This window comes from Rattus norvegicus, chromosome 1, assembly GCF_036323735.1.
Source record: "Rattus norvegicus strain BN/NHsdMcwi chromosome 1, GRCr8, whole genome shotgun sequence".
Taxonomy (NCBI): Eukaryota; Metazoa; Chordata; class Mammalia; order Rodentia; family Muridae; genus Rattus; species Rattus norvegicus.
In genome coordinates, this window is record NC_086019.1 from 57,471,707 (window position 1) to 57,488,759 (window position 17,053).

Genomic DNA, 17,053 nt, shown 5'->3' on the forward strand with positions numbered 1-17,053 from the left:
TCTGGTTCCAGGTTGCACAGAGCTCCTTGTCCTCATACACGCCTGTTCCATCATTGGACCTTAATATTTAAAGTGAGCCCTACACTCAGGATGGACTTGGTTTTCTACAAAAACCTGCCAACCTGTGTGTGTAAAGAGGGGGACGGGAGGGATGGAAGGATGGAGAGAGAGAGAGAGAGAGAGATGAATGGAGAGAAAGACAGAACAAGAGAGAGAGAGCAAGAGTGAGAGCAAGAGCAAGCGAGAGAGAGAGACAGAGAGAGAGAGACAGAGAGAGATAATATGCACTAGCCACCAAAGAAGCATTCCTGTATTCTTCATTAGCCTTACAGCTTTTTCTCTCTTCCCTGATTATTACCTTTTGTGCTGTGTTGGGTATTTTGTAAAGAAATGCTTGACTTTCTCTTCCTTTCTGTTAATCTGGGGCTTGGTTCTTTTTTTCTTTGTTACCATGGAGATCATACCGAAAATGCTAAAATACTACCAATCCTATGTGAACTGTATTACTGCTATTTTGACAGCCCTGACCAACTTCTTCAGTTACTGATGTCAATGAAGGAGATGTCTGTGTACATGAGCCTCGGTGGCACTGCTGTTTGTGGTCATATAACATGGCATCTCTCACATCTTGGAGGAAGCAGAAGTTCACCTTGCCTTTGGGGATTGTCCGGGGATCACCTGTTCTTTATTTCTTCTTGAGATTCTGAAATCCTTTAAATCGGTCTTCATCTGTGGGAGTTTCTTAGTTTTCTTCCTCAATTTTGAAGGAAAGTTTTACTAGAAAATCATAGTTCCTAAAGAGTGTTTGTGTTGTTGTTTTTGTATAGTGTTGCGTATACTCACCCATTCTGTGTGTCCGTGTGAGTGTAAGTTTGTGTGTTTGTAATAAAGGGTGGGAATGTGTGTGGTGTGGTATGTGTGTGTTTGTGTGTGTGTGTGTGTGTGTGTGTGTGTGAGAGAGAGAGAGAGAGAGAGAGAGAGAGAGAGAGAGAGAGAAGAGAAGAGAAGAGAAAAGAATGAAGCAATCTTGTATGTACACTGTTATGGATGTGTCCCACCATGTGTGTGGAGGTTAGAGGACATTTTTGTCAGACCTTATCTTACCTTGTTTGGAACTAGGTGTGTGGTTTGATGTTGCACATGGCAGGCTGCCTGAACGACAAGCTCCCAGGCAAATTTCTGTTTCTCCTGCTTTTCCTGCTTCCTAAAAGCTCTGATATTACAGGTGTGTGCTCAACTTTCGCATGGGTTCAAAATCAGGTCTTCACACTTTGCAGGGCAGATGAGAATCAAAAGCCTTGGAAGCTGTGAGGAAGGCATCTTCCTGTCACCCTACAGGTAGTAATAAGCTTCTTTATTATGTCTCATGAGCAGTGTTGGGGTGCAGGAATCACTCCACAAACCAGACAGCCATTTCAGTCAAGCAGGGACAGTTTATGGAACATATATCCTGGGACTGATTGGTCAGGGACACATGTCACACAGGGGAGTAGAGACTGCAACCCTATTTCCAAGGACTGTAGTATGAAAGGCAAAACCACAGAAGCTCTTAGCAACTAAGAGCTCATACACAGGTGCCGAAAGTCTTCCCCGGCAGTTGGGTGGTTGGTTTGGGTCCAAGGTTATTGTTACTAGCATACAAAGCAATTCTAACTGACCTTAACTATGATTGGCCCTAAAGGAGGGCACAGGTTAGGGTAATTTCCAGGAACAACAGACCACACAACTTAGTGTGATATGCAGTTAATGATTAGCTGGGCATGAGAAAGGTCCTCTGTAATAATGTAAGATGGCTGGCGACAGGTATTAAGCAAAGTGGATAGAGTAATGTCAGAAAGGCAGCAGCCACCTCCGTCTTAAAGAGAAGATTATACACACACACACACACGTGTGTGTGTGTGTGTGTATAATTAATATATATATATATATGTATCTGTAGTATATTCTTAAACCCATAGTTGAAATGCAAAAGGGACCCATGGAAGGTAGACATAAGGATTTTAAAGCAGGAGGCACAGCAAGCCTTCAAACAGAGAACTAAGGACAGCAAACCATCCTACAGGCTTTGATTTCTAAAAGCCTAAAGGCTCCCCATAGCCAACCTAAGCCAGAGCCTTGGAGTCCTTCCCAACCATGCAAGGACAGGTCCTATTGTGACCTCATGAGGAGCGAGTGTGAGGCGGTCCAGCCAACAGATGTTAAGCTGTAGCCAGGCCTGGATTTCCTTGAGTGCGTTTAGAGGAGTGGTGGAGTGGAGACTTTGGTGATTTTGGTGGATCTAGTGAGCAGTGTGTGGATTTTGCATTTGATTGATTTGTGTGTAGCTTGTGTATGAGTGTCTAGGTCAGTGTTTGTGTGGACAGTTGCTTTTGTGTGTGTGTGTGTGTGTGTGTGTGTGTGTGTGTGTGTGTGTGTGTGTGTTGGTATTCTTGGTGGTGACTGTGAGTGCATCTGTGAGTGTGGGTGTGTGTGTGTGCCCAACTGTGTGTGAGTGTCTGTTGTGCCCTGTTGGTGCACTAGTTGTAGGTGTGAGAACACCTGTGTGAGGAAAAGTTTTGAGGCCGGCAGTCAGCTTGGCCATTGTTTCTAAGGTAAGCATATTTTGGTTTAAGTTTATTTGTTTATTCACTTTACATCCCAATCATAGCCTCTCCCTCTCTCCTCTCCTCATACTCCCGGCTCACATGCCCCTCTTCCTATAATTCCCTTCCCTTCTCAGAGAAGAAGTGGGCAACCCCTTGGGTATCACTCTGCCCTGAAACATCAATTCCTAGCAGGACTTAGTTTATCCTCACCCAGAAAAAACAGCCCATGTAGGGGAAAGGGATCCGAAGGCAGGCAACAGAGTAAGAGACAAGCTCTGCTCCAATTGTTAGGAGCAGAAGACATATTAAGTCCTGTGTGCAAGTCATAGAATATAATTAACAATGCTCTGTCCCATGGGCTGGGTCTCAAGTTGGGCCGATCATTAGTTGGACTTTCCTTCAATCTCTGCTCCACCTTTATCCCTAAACATCTTATAAGTAAGACAAGTTTTGGGTTGAAGGTTTTGTGGGTTGGTTAGTGTCCCCCTTCCCCTAGTGAAAATCCTTTCTACCTACAGGACATGGGTATGTCAGTCTCTCCAACCCCAGCTGCTAGTAGGCTCAGCTAGCATCACTCTAAGAGACTCCCTGGAGCCTCCCACCCCCAGTCTCCTTCATGCCAGAGATGCATTGCCCAAACCCAGCCTTCTCCTTTCTCCTTCCTCTGTGCCCTGCCCTGTTCTTGTCCCCAATCCTCTCCCCATCAGTTCCCTCCCTCCACTCAAATTTTTGAATTTCCCTTTTGAATGAGATTCAAGTATCCTGCCTTGAGTCATCCTTATTTAGCTTTTCTGGGTCTGTTGATTATAGCATGGTTATCCTGCACTTTGTAGCTAATATCCATTTATAAGTGTATACATACTAGGTTTGTCCTTCTGGGTCTGGGTTACGTCACTCCGGATGACATGTTCAGTTTCTAATCATTGGTGTTCAAGTTTCACAGTGTCCTCCTTTTAATAGCTGAGTAATATTCCATTGTGTAAATGAACCACATTTTCTTATCCATTCTTCATTGAGGGACATCTGGGTTGTTTCAAGTTTCTGGCTGTTATGAATAAGGCTGTTATGAATACAGTTGAGGAAGTTGCCTGTGGTATGGTGAAACATCTTTTGGGTATATGCCTGGGAGTGGTATAGGTGGGTCTTGAGTTAGAACTATTCCCGATGTTCTAAGAAACGGCCAAATTGATTTCCAGAGTGGTTGTGCAAGTTGGTACTCCCAGCAACAATGGAAGAGTGTTCTTCTTGCTCCATATCCTCAACAGCATGTGATGTCACTTGAGTTTTAGATCTTACACATTCTGATGGGTGTAAAATGGAATTTCAGAGTCATTTTGATTTGTATTTCGTTGATGACTAAGTACGTTGAACTTTTCTTTAAGTGCTTCTCAGCCTTTAGAGATTCCTCACTTGAGAATTCTCTGGCTCTGTGCCCCTTTTCAATTGGGTTGTTTGCATTCACAATGTCTAGCTTCTTGGCTCCTTTATGTATTTTGGATATTAGCCCTCTGTCAGATGTAGGATCATGCAGATCTTTCCACACTCTTTAGGCTGTTGTTTTGTCCTAAAGACAGTGTCCTCTACACTTCAGAAGATTTCAGTTTCATGAGGTCCCATTGTTGATCTTAGTATCTGAGCCATTGGTGTTGTGTTCAGGAAGTTGTCTCCTGAACCAATGAGTTCTCAATACTATTTGTATTACATTTAGTGTGTCTGATTTTATGTTGAGATCTTTGATCTACTTCATAATCCAAAATTAAAATTATACAGTTGACAGTTTTTATATTAGTTTTAAAGATCAGAACATTTTCCCTTGAGTTTTGCTAGTTAACTACTGAACTATCTCCCTAGCCTGGGGATATTGGAGGGTTTGGGTTTGTGCTTGGGTTTGGGATTTTTCTTTGTTTATTTTCCTAAGGTTAGGTTTTTCTGCTTAGCCCCGAGTACCCTGGAACTTTCTCTATAGACCAGGCAGGCCTCAAACTCAGAGATCTTCCTGCCTCTGCCTCCTGAGTGCTGTGAGGAAAGGTATGGACCATCACGACCCAGGGATTATTTGAGTTTTAACCTTTTATGCTTCTGATTTTATTTTCTGGTTTTCTTTGCTTGGATTGTTTTTGGCTTTCAGAGTTGTTGATGTTTTTTTTTTACTTCTTTTGTTTTTCTTATGTTTACAATTTGGAGAATTTTGTGCTAGTGTTGGTTTCAATCTTCTTGTATCTGTTGAGACCTGTTTTGTGACTAATTATATGGTCAGTTTGGGGGAAGGTATCTTGAGGTACTGAGAAGAAGGTATATTCTTTTGTTTTACGATGAAATATTCTATAAATATGTTAAATCCATTTGGTTCCTAAACTTCTGTCAGATTAGCTATGTCTCTGTTTAGTTTCTGTTTCCATGATCTGTCCATTGATGAGAGTGGGGTGTTGAAGTCTCCCATGATTATTGTGTGAGGTGCAATGTGTGCTTTGAGCTTGACTAAGTATACTTTTATGAATATAGGTGCCCTTGCATTTGAAGCAGAGATATTCAGGATTGAGAGTTCATCTTGGTGGATTTTTCCATTGATGAATATGAAAGTTTTTTGATAACTTTTGGTTGAAAGTCAATTTTGTTAGACGTTAGAATGGCGACTCCAGCTTGTTCCTTGGGACCATCTGCTTGGAAAATTGTTTTCCAGACTTTTACTCTGAGGTAGAGGCTGTCTTTGACACTGAGGTATGTTTCCTCTATGCAGCAAAATTCTGGGTCGTCTTTTACATGTCCAGTCTGTTGGACTATGTCTTTTTATTGGGGAATTGAGTCCATTGCTGGTACGAGATATTAAGGAACAGTGATTGCTGTCTCCTGTTGCTTTCGTTGCTAGAGGTGGAATTATGTTTGTGTGGCTCTCTTTTGTGTGTGTTGCAAGGGGATTACGTTCTTCCTTTTTCTAAGGGGTAGTTTCGCTCCTTGTGTTGGAGTTTTCCATCTGTTATCCTTTTTAGGGATGGATTTGTGGAAAGATATTGTGTAAATTTGGTTTTGCCATGTAATATCTTCTTTCCTCCAGCTATCGTAGTTGAGAAGTTTGCTGGATACAGTAACCTGGTCTGGCATTTGTGTTCTCTTAGGGTCTGTTTGACATCTGCCCAGGATCTTCTGGCTTTCAAGGTCTCTGGTGAGGAGTCTGCGGCAATTCTGATAGGTCTGCCTTTATATGTTACGTGACCTTTTACCCTTACTGCTTTTAATATTCTGTCTTTGTTTTGTGCATTTGGTGTTTTTTTTGTGGTCCAATCTATTTGGAGTTCTCTAGGCTTCCTGGATGTTTATGGGCATCTTTTATTTTAGGTTAGGGATGTTACCTTCAATTATTTTTTGAAGATATTTACTGGCCCTTTAAGTTGGCAATCTTTCTCTCTTCCATCCCTATTATCCTTAGGTTGCTGCAATTTTCAGTTGCCATCTGGTTGTCTCTGGTGTTATCTGGTCTTGCTGTCTATAACAGTGGCTTGACCCTCCTGTAAGCCTGTGTATCAGCAATCCTGGAGACTGGCTTTCACACAGTCATTTCTGGGTACAGAGAGCTTTGGGACTGGCTCAGCTCTGGTTGGAGGCAGGAACTGAAAGGGTTCTATCCCAGACTGCTCCTGGGTTGGTGTGTCCTGAGGGCTTCAGGCAGGACCCTTGGAGCAGAACTGATGGTCTTAGAACTGCTCTCTAGTGTGTCTTCGCCCCTTGTGAATGGCTTTCAATTCTTGCACAGGGAGAGACTGCCTGACTGCTCCTAGGATCCTGGGTGCACGGGGCTCTAGGCAGGTTCCTCTTCTGCCAGGAACGTGAGGAGAATTGGTGGCCTCCCCCATGCTCCCAGAATTCTCCTCACTTCTGAGAGTCCAGCTGTCTCCCCCATGGGATTTGGGTACCTCTCATAGGATTCTTTATGCATGGGAGTTTTGGTTATTGCTGTTTTTACTCTAACTGGGGATTTGAGTTTGTGATTATTTGTGGTTTTTAAATGTTATATAAATTCTTGGAGAATTTCATACTTTCATTGAATGTATTTGGATCCTCTTCACTCCCTGCATCCTTCACCAACTCCTCCCACATCCATCTTCACAGTCACCTGCCACAACCCACAAATTCATGGTTTTTTAATAACCTGGTGTCCTGTGTTCCTGAGTGTGGGGAATGACTCTCTTCCCTATGTGTCGTCAACTGTCAATGTTCCCACTCTGGGTTAGTCATGCAGGACTGCTTGATTTTGTGGAGATCTGATGCAGGCAGTCACAGCTGTTGGGAGTTTATGAATGAGGTGGTCTTGTGTTGAGAAGATATTTTGATACGTCTCTTCCCAACCCCAGGATCTTACAATTTCTCTGCCCTTGTTTTCCATTATAGTCCCTGAGCCATGGAGGGAGGGAGGGAGGGAATGTGGACACACCCCCCACACCTGTTTCGCCTGAGCACTTTGTCAACAGGTATTCTCCAGTCTTTTAGCAGCTATGAGTTTCTGTGCAATTGCACCAAGAAATTTCTCTGAGATATGAGAGTTGTACTATTAAATCTGAAGACTTCTTGCAAGGATGTGCATATGAGTAAGAACATGCTGTGTTTGTTATTTTGAGTCTGGGTGAGCTCACTTAGTGTAACCTTGTCTAGCTCCAAGCATTTAGTTGGAAACTTGATAATTTCAGTTTCTTTTACATCTGAATGACATTCCACTGTGTGTAGGTACCACACTCGCATTAGTCATTCATCAGCTGGACGGATACCTTGGCTGTCTACATTCCCTGCACCGTGAACAAATGAAACAGTAGTGAACATGGATGAACAAGTGTCTTTGCAGCAGGAAATATTGTTCCTTGAGTATATCCCAGGAATGGCGTAGCTGTATCAGGTGGCACACCTATTTCTAGTTTTCTGAGGAACACCCACACTCTACAGTGGCCACCTCAGTTTATATCTTCCCACGGACACTGTGCATGAGGGTCTCCATCCCCCACATGCACCCCAGCATTGTTGCCTTTGCCATTCTGATTAGAATAAGATGAAGTCTCAAACTAGTTTTAGTTTTCATCTCCCTAATGGCCCAAGATGGTGAACATATACATATATATTTCTTAGCCATACATTCCTTAGCCATGCATGACTTGTGAGAAAAACCCTTTGAAGACCCCTATCTCAATTAATCCCAATTGTTCACTGGGACGTTTCCTTAGAGTTGTCTCTTTAATACTTTCTATATTCTAGGAGTTTTGATGAGTGCGTTCTATTTTGTTTTAATCTCTAGGTTTTTAGCTTTTATGTAGTTTTGCTTGTTTGGAAGTTGATTTTGTTTCATTTCATTTTCTGTAGCTTGGGTTTTCTAACTGTTAATAGTTTTAATTTCTTTGATCGTTCATTTCATTGTACATTCTTTTTCTTACACAATCAGTGATGTTGATCTTAGTGTGGCTGAACTGTGCTCCTCCCTCCTAGTGACTAGTATGTAGTTTTTTACTTAGGATTTCCTTGGCTTTGTGCGTTGTTTTACTTTTGAGGGTTTCTGTTGTTGTTTTGGTTGGTTTTAGTTTTCTGTTTTTCTTATTTTTCACTATTTTACTTTCCATCTTAGCTTTCTTTCTTCCCTTTATTTCTTTTTCCTTCCTCTTAGGTAGCATTTATACTCTGTTACCTCCAATGAGCTTCGGGAGCAAACGGGAGTCAGAAAGGCTCCGATCTCAGGGCAGCTCTTGCACAGAGAGTTTCTGCTCTCAATATTTGGTTTTGAATACCATCGGCCATGGTTTCCACGCGGCCGTGAAGTTGGCCGTGCACCGCCTCACAGGTACCCCCGTGGCTGTCAAAATGCTCCTCAAGAGACAACAGTGGTGCCAGCAGGTCACATCTGAGGTAGAAATCATGATGAGGATCAACCACCCAAATATTGTATCTCTCATACAAGTCATTGACACTGAAAAGATAACATACCTCATCATGGAGTTGGCCAAGGGGAACCAGCTTTATTCTCACATCAAAGAGGCTGGCCATCTGCAGGAGGATGAAGCACGGGGCATATTCAGACAATTATTAAGTGCTGTGGGATACTGCCATGAAGAAGGCATTATACACCGGGACCTTAAACCCGATAATCTGTTAGTCGATACCAAGGGAAGAATTAAAATCATTGATTTTGGTTCTGCCACTCAAGTGCGGCCTGGGCAAAAGTTGAGAACGCCCTATGGGACTTATGCATTTTCTGCTCCTGAGCTGTTACTCGGGAAATTTTATGAGGGCCCCAAGGTCGACGTGTGGGCCCTAGGAGTAATTCTTTATTATATGACAGTTGGAAAGGTCCCATTTGAGGCTGCCAGCATACCGCTACTCCGAAGGCAAATTGTGTTAGGGACGTACGTTGTCCCACCTGGCCTGTCAGAAGAGCTACAAGACCTGCTGAGTCTTTTATTGAAAGTGAACTCCCAGCAGAGGCCCACAATTCCTGATCTTTTGACTCATCCCTGGCTTAAGATAGACTCAGAGGGGTTCCCACAACCTTGTAAGGAACTCATCCCCCTCAGGCCAGACCCAGCCATTCTTAGAGCAATGCAGGACATTGGATTTGAAGCCCAAGAGGTTAAAGACTCCCTCGATCAGAAGAAATTCAACCAAAGTATGGCTTGTTATTACCTATTGGAAAAGCAGGCTCTTCAGGAGTGTGACAACCCAACCCGGCCTCATCCATGCATGACCCCATTCCCGACCCTTGATTACCCTGCTACTTCAGTGCGAGGGCTCAGAAGTCGAGGAAGCGAGCCCAGATGGCTCGGGTCATCCTCTGATAGTCAAGGTTCTGACCTCGGCCAGACTCCTAGTCATCGATTAGTCAAGAGGGCCAGTTGGCCTGGCGGTCTTCTCTGCAGGCCACGTCAGATAGCACCCACAGTGGAGCTAACCCACAGAATTTCTATTAGTGACCCCTGCTTTTCTTCAGTGCACAGCAGAGGCAAGAAGACCATCAACACTGAAAGCACAGAAGACAAATCCAGTGACTCAGCAGAGGTTAAGCCTGTCGCAAGCAGGCCCTGGCCCAAAAGATTTAGGGGGTGGCTCAAGAACATCCGAAATGGCCTGATGAACCTGTGTTGCTGCATTCCGTCCAGAAAAAAACCTCCCCTGGGGCACAACAGAGTTGTTCCCCAGAAATGAAGAACATGGAAGGAATCCAGAGAGCAAGCATCCAACACTGCCCAGGTACATTGCTGAATTTGTATCTATTTTGCTCGTGTCTGAGTCAACTGGCAGGTTATCATAGTGTGTATGTCTATGGGACGATGCACGGGGAAGCTAGGTCTAAAACACCGTGGGACGATGGTTAAGTCTAAGCTACCAGCACATCTGTCATTGCCGACAGTAACTCCCATGTTCATCCTGCTCATGGGAATACTAAAATACATTCAACTAGAAAGAGACAGCAGGATACTAACCAATGTAGGAGGATGAAGTTGGAGAAGGAAGAGAAGGAGATGCTGAGGGAGGAGAGGGTGGTATGGGGTGGGGGCTAGGAGATGAGGGGAAGAGGTTCCGAGAAGCTTGGAGAGCAGTTTGGAACAGGGTGACCACAGCTGGAGAGATGCCCTGTCCAGCAGAGGTCCCAGAGTCCCTCTCACATGTGTCATTGCCTTTTAGAAGATCACTAGAGGATGCCGGATGCTGCATCTCTGCAGTCCCAGTATTGAAGTGGACCCACGTGTGGACACGGTCCTGCAGAAGGGAGCGCTGTGAGAGCTGTCACCTTCCAGGTCAGCTGTGGAAGGATGAAAGCAAATGAAGAGATGCCAGGTGGCAAGAGAGCACCTCAAAGGCATCACTCTTCCTGGTGGAGGTTGAAAACCAGTCCAAAGCTGGTAAAGACCAGAGCCCTTTTGCCGACCAGGGTCACATCACACACCTCCTCTTGGCACAAGTTCTCGCCTCACTCTTAGTGGAGAATATATGTCTTCTCAATGTGTTTATCCGACTCTGAGAATAAAATAGCTGTTTGTGAAAGATGACCTCGTAGATGTTTCTGCATCTTCTTCACATAGGGAAATTGGCCCTGTGGCATTCCAAGGCCCCAGGAAGCACTGGGTAATAGGGCCCACCTCAGGGCCAAGAAGGTCATGTGTCCTAATGGGGTCCTTACATGCTGGACCACTGTGTGCTGGTCATAGTCTGCCTCTAAGTGGCCTCCATAGGATTGGGCGCTGGGAGTTCCTGTCCCTTCTGTCAAATTTGTTACTCCTTCAGGTGCCTCACCGGCATGCTTCACTGTCACCAGTGACAAGGCAGAGCCCCCTCTTCCGGTATCGCCCGCCTCTATGGATGCCCAAAGGCCTCAAAGTGGCTCTGCATCCTCAATCGCCTCATCTGTCAGCCCAGTCTCTGCTCTCTCAGCACAGCTAGCAATGGTGAGACAACCATTGCACAGACCTAGGAGTCTAAAATGACTGAGGCCACGAGCATGGACAGACAGGGCCGTGGACGCAGGAACCCAGCACTGAGCCATGACAACGAACATTCTAAGAGCTCGGTAAGGACACTGTGCTCCTAAGGCCTTCAGTTTTTATAACAGGGCCTCTCCCTTTCTCACTCACAGCCCTCTGAGATCCAGCCTAAACTGGATAGACCCTGGAATTCTCTGAGAGACTGTTGGACTGGGTGTGGTGGGTTCCTCTGTGCAGAGCACTAGGTCCTCAACCCTGGACCCTTAGGTGGCTTCCTCCCAGGAAACCCCTCAGAGCCCCTCCTGACAGGCCCAGCTCTCATTCTTCTACATCAGCAGCTCTCAACCTGTAGGTCGTTCCCCTTTGGGGTTCAAGTCATAGGGGTCACCTAAGACCATCAGAAAACACAGATATTTAGATTAGGATTCATAACAGCAGGAAAATTACAGTTATGAAGTAGCACCAGAAATAGTTTTATGATTAGGGGGTCACCACAATTCAAGGAAAGATATTAAAGGGTCGCAGCAATAGGATAGTTGAGAACCACATTATTCACCATCTGAGTCACAGCCTACCTAGGCCAAGTATTCATCTGGGTGAGACAGTACTCTCAGAGATGACCTAGCAGACAGTGGTGGTCGTGTTTAGAGACTGTACTCTGGCAAGGAGGAGGACGCTTGGATTTCTGGGCAATTCTCGAGTTGTAATTGTCCAGTTGAACAACCTTTGTAATAAAAATCTCAGGCAGGTAGAAACTGTCTTTGCTTGCATCAAGTGGCACAAGTTCCTCCGTTCTTTGGAAGTTTCAGGTCCCTTCCTCAGGGTCCCACCTGGGGACCTGCCCTGACAGGAAGACGGGGCAGACGATTCCCATCCTTTGAAAGGGACCTCAGCTGGAGAGTGCTATGTGCACAGGAGGCAAGGACGATGGCAGTCTGGGGAGAGCTGGTTGCCTCTTGTCCCGGCTGGACATTTTTCATTAAGGTACAATGTAATGCCCCATCAAGTCGCTCTCTCCTATGTTTTCACAAAACGAATCAAGAGTTGGGAGCTTTTTATTGTTGATGTTGTTTGGCGAGGAACAGAAAGGATTCTCCTTTGCTCCTCTCAGAACTTAGGATTTTTAAATAAAAATTATTCTTTAAACATGTGTCCATTTTAATAATTCTTGACAGTTAAGACAACTATAAGATTTGGAAGTGTTTGCACATGTGTTGAATGGTGCCTACCACCATGTTTAAAACAGTTTTTCAAAATCTTCCCTATCAGGGTCTGGAGAGATGACTCAGTAACAAAGAACCATTGCTGCTCTTGCAGAGGACCAAGGTTACCCAGCATGCATGGTGACTTACAGTCATCAGTAACTCTAGCCCCAGGATCCAGTGGCCTTTTCTGGCTTCCGTGGGTACTACATATACACATGTGCGCGCGCACGCACACACACACACACACACACACACACACACACACACACACACACAAACACTCATACACAAATTTTTTAAAATTATTTACAAATATTTACAGAGTCCTTCGTCAGTTACCAATTCTTCTGCCATCTCTTCCTTTCCTTAGTCCCAATTATTTTGTTTCGCGCCCTGAGACACACCCAGTCCCTCCCAGGCTGTAGCTCTTGGGAGAGTGGACCCAGAGCCTTGACTGAGCAGCACTTGGGAGCTGGCTCTGGACTCTAGAGTAGAGGTGAGCCTGCCCTGAGGGCAGGAGAGCAGGAGAGCTGACCCTGTGCTCTGCCAAGGGCAGCATTGGGTGGCCTATGGAGCAGCCTGGAGCACTCTCCCTGGGACTGTGGATAAGGGAGAGCCTGTGACTGACCGGTTCATCCATCACAGCCACTTGGGATTGAGTTCCTTGGGTCAGCAGGAGGTTGGAAACACTGACTCCTGTCTTCACAGTCCCTGAGTTAGGTCACAACCTGAGCCAGGGTGTGGTTAATGGTAAGGACCCGAGACAAGACTGTCTTCCATTGCTAATGAATGACTAGAACTCAGGAATTGCACTGGTAATGAATGACTCACCCTCAGTTCCACCCTCCTCACCATTTCATCCCCATATTCCCTGTTAGGAAGCTCCAGCAAATCTCATTTCTAATGAAGTGTGTGGCTACACCATTCCTGGTCTTCCTTTTCCCTCCCCACATACCCTCCCTTTCTCCTTTTTTGTTTTTTGTTTTTTTGACATGAGGTCCTTCAATGACATCCCTGGCTGTCCTGAAATTCATTACATAGGTCAGATTGGCCTTAAACTGGAAGAGCTCCTCCTGCCTCTATCTCCAATGTGCTGGGATTAAAAGTGTGCACCACTACCTCCCAGACCCATTTCAGTTTTCTTCATGAAGCAAAAGCAGCTTGTACAAAGCAAGCACAGATGCCCACTGAGACTAATCGTACCTAGAAATACATTGTTTCAAGTAACTTCTCCTTTTCCTGTGTATTGTGTGATACTTGAGAAAACTTCCTTCTCATAAACTTCAACACAAAAGGTTTTTTTTAAATAGCTTGTAAACTTCAAGTCATAAAAGATGCAATTAATTAGTTAATTTGGACACATAGATTTTCTGAAACATTTTATACAAAAGAAAAAATAGCATGTGTCAAAGTAAAGAGGAAAAAAATATCATGAGGGGTGGGGGTGGTTGAGTGATTCCACATAAAAAAGTAGTCTTCCCAGTATCTATGACCAAAAGTGGCCAAGAGGGAAAAAAGTGCTTCAATTACTCAATAGAAAATTAAAGGGGGTAAGAATGCATGGTTTACAGAAACATCACCAGTCCATAAACATCCAGAAATACCTGGGTGCACGCACAGTGCTGAGATGCCAATTAAAACACACAGATGGTTTTAATCAGCTGGATGGGTGAAGTCAAGTGCTGTACCACACGATGAGCCCTGTGCACCAGTTTGCACTCTGCTGGAGAACTCTGCGTGGATACACACCCAGGAAAGCAATCAACACCGCTTACATATTACACATATGTGCCCTCTTTGTCATTCCATGAGCTGGCCAATCTCTTAGAAGCAGCAGCACATGGGAGAGAGGACCCTGAACCTTGATTGTGTGGAGGTGAGCGGGGCCTGAGGAAATGAGTATAGAAATTCTGCCCCTGACTCCTGCCAATGGCAACACCGGGTGGCCTGGTCAGAGCACTAGACTGGCCATTTAGCCCCAGGGATTTGCCTGGCTCCATCTTCCCAGTCCCGGGATTGGAAGTGTGCACTACCATGCTTGGATCTTCTCTTCTCTTCTCTTCTCTTCTCTTCTCTTCTCTTCTCTTCTCTTCTCTTCTCTTCTCTTCTCTTCTCTTCTCTTCTCTTCTCTTCTCTCTTCCTCCTCCTCCTCCCCCTCCCCCTCCCCCTCCCCCTCCCTCTCCCTCTCCCTCTCCCTCTCTATCTTCATGGTTTATTTTGTAGCCACTGCTGTCCTGGAATGCCCTCTGTAGACCAGGCTGGCCTCAGGCTCACAGAGATCTGCCCGCCTCTGCCCATCGAGTGTTGGGATTAAAGGCAGCTCTAGCCCCACCCAGCTGTTTTGTTTTATTAATATGTGTATTAGAGAGTGAACTCAGGTCTTCAGACTTACAAGGTGAGTACTTTACTGAGTATGCTATTCATTTCCCCAGCTTGCTAAAATGAGCAATTGAATAGATATTTACTATATCATAAAATAAAAATAACTCCATCGCATGGCAATTACACTGTTAGAAATCGGTGGGAAGAGGGCACTGTTTTACATATGACAGTATGTTCATTGTTTGGCCTACGGAGACAGCTGGGTCCCAGTTTAGCTCCTGTCCACAGACAGCGATGTATTGTTTTCGTTGTCTGTAGAGAGAAAATATGGCCTTGCTTAGGATTGGAGATGGAAAAACAAGCCCCATGAGGACGTCGAGGATATGCTGGAATCAGATTTGAGAAGCTGAGTCTGGGCAGTTGACCATTTGTGAAATCATGGTATCCCTTGTACAATGGGGTTTAAAAGCAAAGGATTGGCAGCCATCCAAACATTCCTTAAAGGGGTCTGGCTGAATAAATTATACCTCATTTGTAGAAGGGGATTCTATGCAATCGTTAAGACAGCAGAGCAGCAGTGTGCACTGATGTGCACTTGTCTCCAAAGGAGTGGCTCTGCTGTGTGGGGATGAAGGGAGCCTCATTCAGTACAAGCAGAGCACCAGCGGGGCCTGCCGCCCTTTATGTCAGCACCGAGTTCCCTGTGGGACTCCCTGGTGTTGGCAGTTTGTACGCACACTGTTCCTTATGAGTCCTTTGTTTCTGCTAATTGTATAATGTGTGGTGTGTGTGTGTGTGTGTGTGTGTGTGTGTGTGTGTGTGTATGTGTATGTATGTGTGTGTGATGTGTGTGTGGGTGTGTGTACTCAAAGAATTACCTAATTAAGTGATATAAATTAAAAACTTAATCTACATTGTAGCTTCTTCTAAAAATTAAGTTCATAAGTACGTGGGAAAGCACCCAGCCCATTGAATGCACTCCACAATGGAGAACTCCTATAGTAACAAAGGCAATCACTAAGTCTAAATAGCAGAACAGCTCTAACTCTGTTCTTTAACTTTCCCTCCTCAAGTTACATATTGGAATGGGCCCCTACTTGTCTCTCTTGAGGTGATCCTAGGGTGGTCTGAAAAGCACTGTGTGGTCACATCCCCAAAGTAGCTGGTAAGCTGCTATTATCAAGTGCTAACCAGTCTGTGTGTACTGTTTGCTATTCATAGTCAGAGCACTGCCTTTTCTTTTGCCCAGGGGTTATAGTGTCAACCTCCATTGGAGAAAGCCCTCTGCAGTCCCAGGACCTTCCCACCCACTTCCATCACTGCTGGGTCTCCTCCCCTCCCCTCCCCTGGGATGTCCAATTCTCACTGAGGATTCGCCTCTCTCTTGAGGTTTTCATACTTGTGAATGTCCCGTGGACACTCTCTTGTCCCAAGAGCACACTAGTGCTCAAGTCCTCATTCTGTGCTTCAGCTGCTCTTAGTTACTGAAGCTCTCAGATAACACAGATGCTTCCCACCACACACAACACCCACATTTACATTTAAGATTCCGTCTGTGAAGAAAAATGTCACACAGAGAGAAACTGAAGTTTACCTTATTCCACAGTTAAAACAAATGAAGCAGGATTTAGTCTTCGCCAGCACACAGCTTAATATGCCAGGCTACTGTGTCCAGACTCCTGTGGGTCTTACTCAGCTGTGGGAATTCCACCGCATCCCCACCCCCACCCATCCTACTGATGCACCTTCTGTCTTCGAGTGTGTTCACCCTCTGAAAGCCTGACGTGGGTTAAATTCATAAGGTCTTGGAATCTGACTGGCTGGTCCCTTAGTTTGTCTTGCCTGGTCCTATGTGTCGTTTGCTGAGATTTCTGGACTGTGCTAGCTGCATGCCTTGCTCTCTGCTGCTTGACTGTTACCTTTTTAAGGTAGAATACAGAGATGGAAGACAGAAAGACACAGGAGTCCGACCTTCACCAGATGGGACTGTGTTTATTAGTGCACACAGAAAGGGGCAGCCTCTCTCCTGAGGAAGACTGAGGGGCCTGCCAGGGGGGAAACACTGACTATGAATCCTTATGTGAGTCAGGTATGGGGCTTGGTACTAAGGAAATGCTGAAGCCATAACCCATGTCTCTCCCTCCTGAAACTGTTTGCCCACGGGTGACAGAAAGCCTCTACAGAGCTTCTTTTCTGTGCTGACCCATGAGGTTGAAAAAGTTGTCTGTAGTCCAGGAATCCGGCTGCTCTATTGTTGACTGTGGTTGCAATGTGACCAGATGAGCCTGCTCCTGCATCTGTGATTGTCCTGTAATAAGGAACGGTTACCTAGAACTGTGAGCAGGAATAAACCCACCCCACTCTGCTAAGGAGCTTCTGTCAGAGTGTTTATTCACAGAAAAGAAACAGAGATATGAAAGGAAGATGGAGACACATCGACGAGGGGGAGATCTGACCCAACGCAAACCCAGGAACTACTCCAACATCTGATTCC

General features: G+C 45.2%; 1 protein-coding gene across 2 annotated transcripts; it reads left to right on the forward strand.

The window, feature by feature from the left end:
- The first annotated feature begins 1,962 nt into the window (after window positions 1–1,962).
- Window positions 1,963–10,595, forward strand: LOC134485006 (sperm motility kinase 3A-like). 2 transcript variants are annotated; one of them, XM_063280829.1, is made up of 3 exons: window positions 1,963–2,591; window positions 8,224–9,800; window positions 10,236–10,595. In XM_063280829.1, the coding sequence occupies exon 2, from the start codon at window positions 8,250–8,252 to the stop codon at window positions 9,753–9,755; it is 1,506 nt and encodes a 501-aa protein (XP_063136899.1). In that variant the 5' UTR covers window positions 1,963–2,591; window positions 8,224–8,249; the 3' UTR covers window positions 9,756–9,800; window positions 10,236–10,595. The 2 variants fall into 2 exon arrangements, 1 of the variants encoding a protein (XP_063136899.1); XR_010062907.1 differs by having other exon boundaries at window positions 1,978–2,591; window positions 9,541–9,800.
- The last annotated feature ends 6,458 nt before the right edge of the window (window positions 10,596–17,053 follow it).

What these genes read in the sequence shown, in the direction of transcription:
- LOC134485006 (XM_063280829.1), top strand. Translation starts at nt 8,250, where the DNA reads ATGAGCTTCGGGAGCAAACGGGAGTCAGAAAGGCTCCGATCTCAGGGC.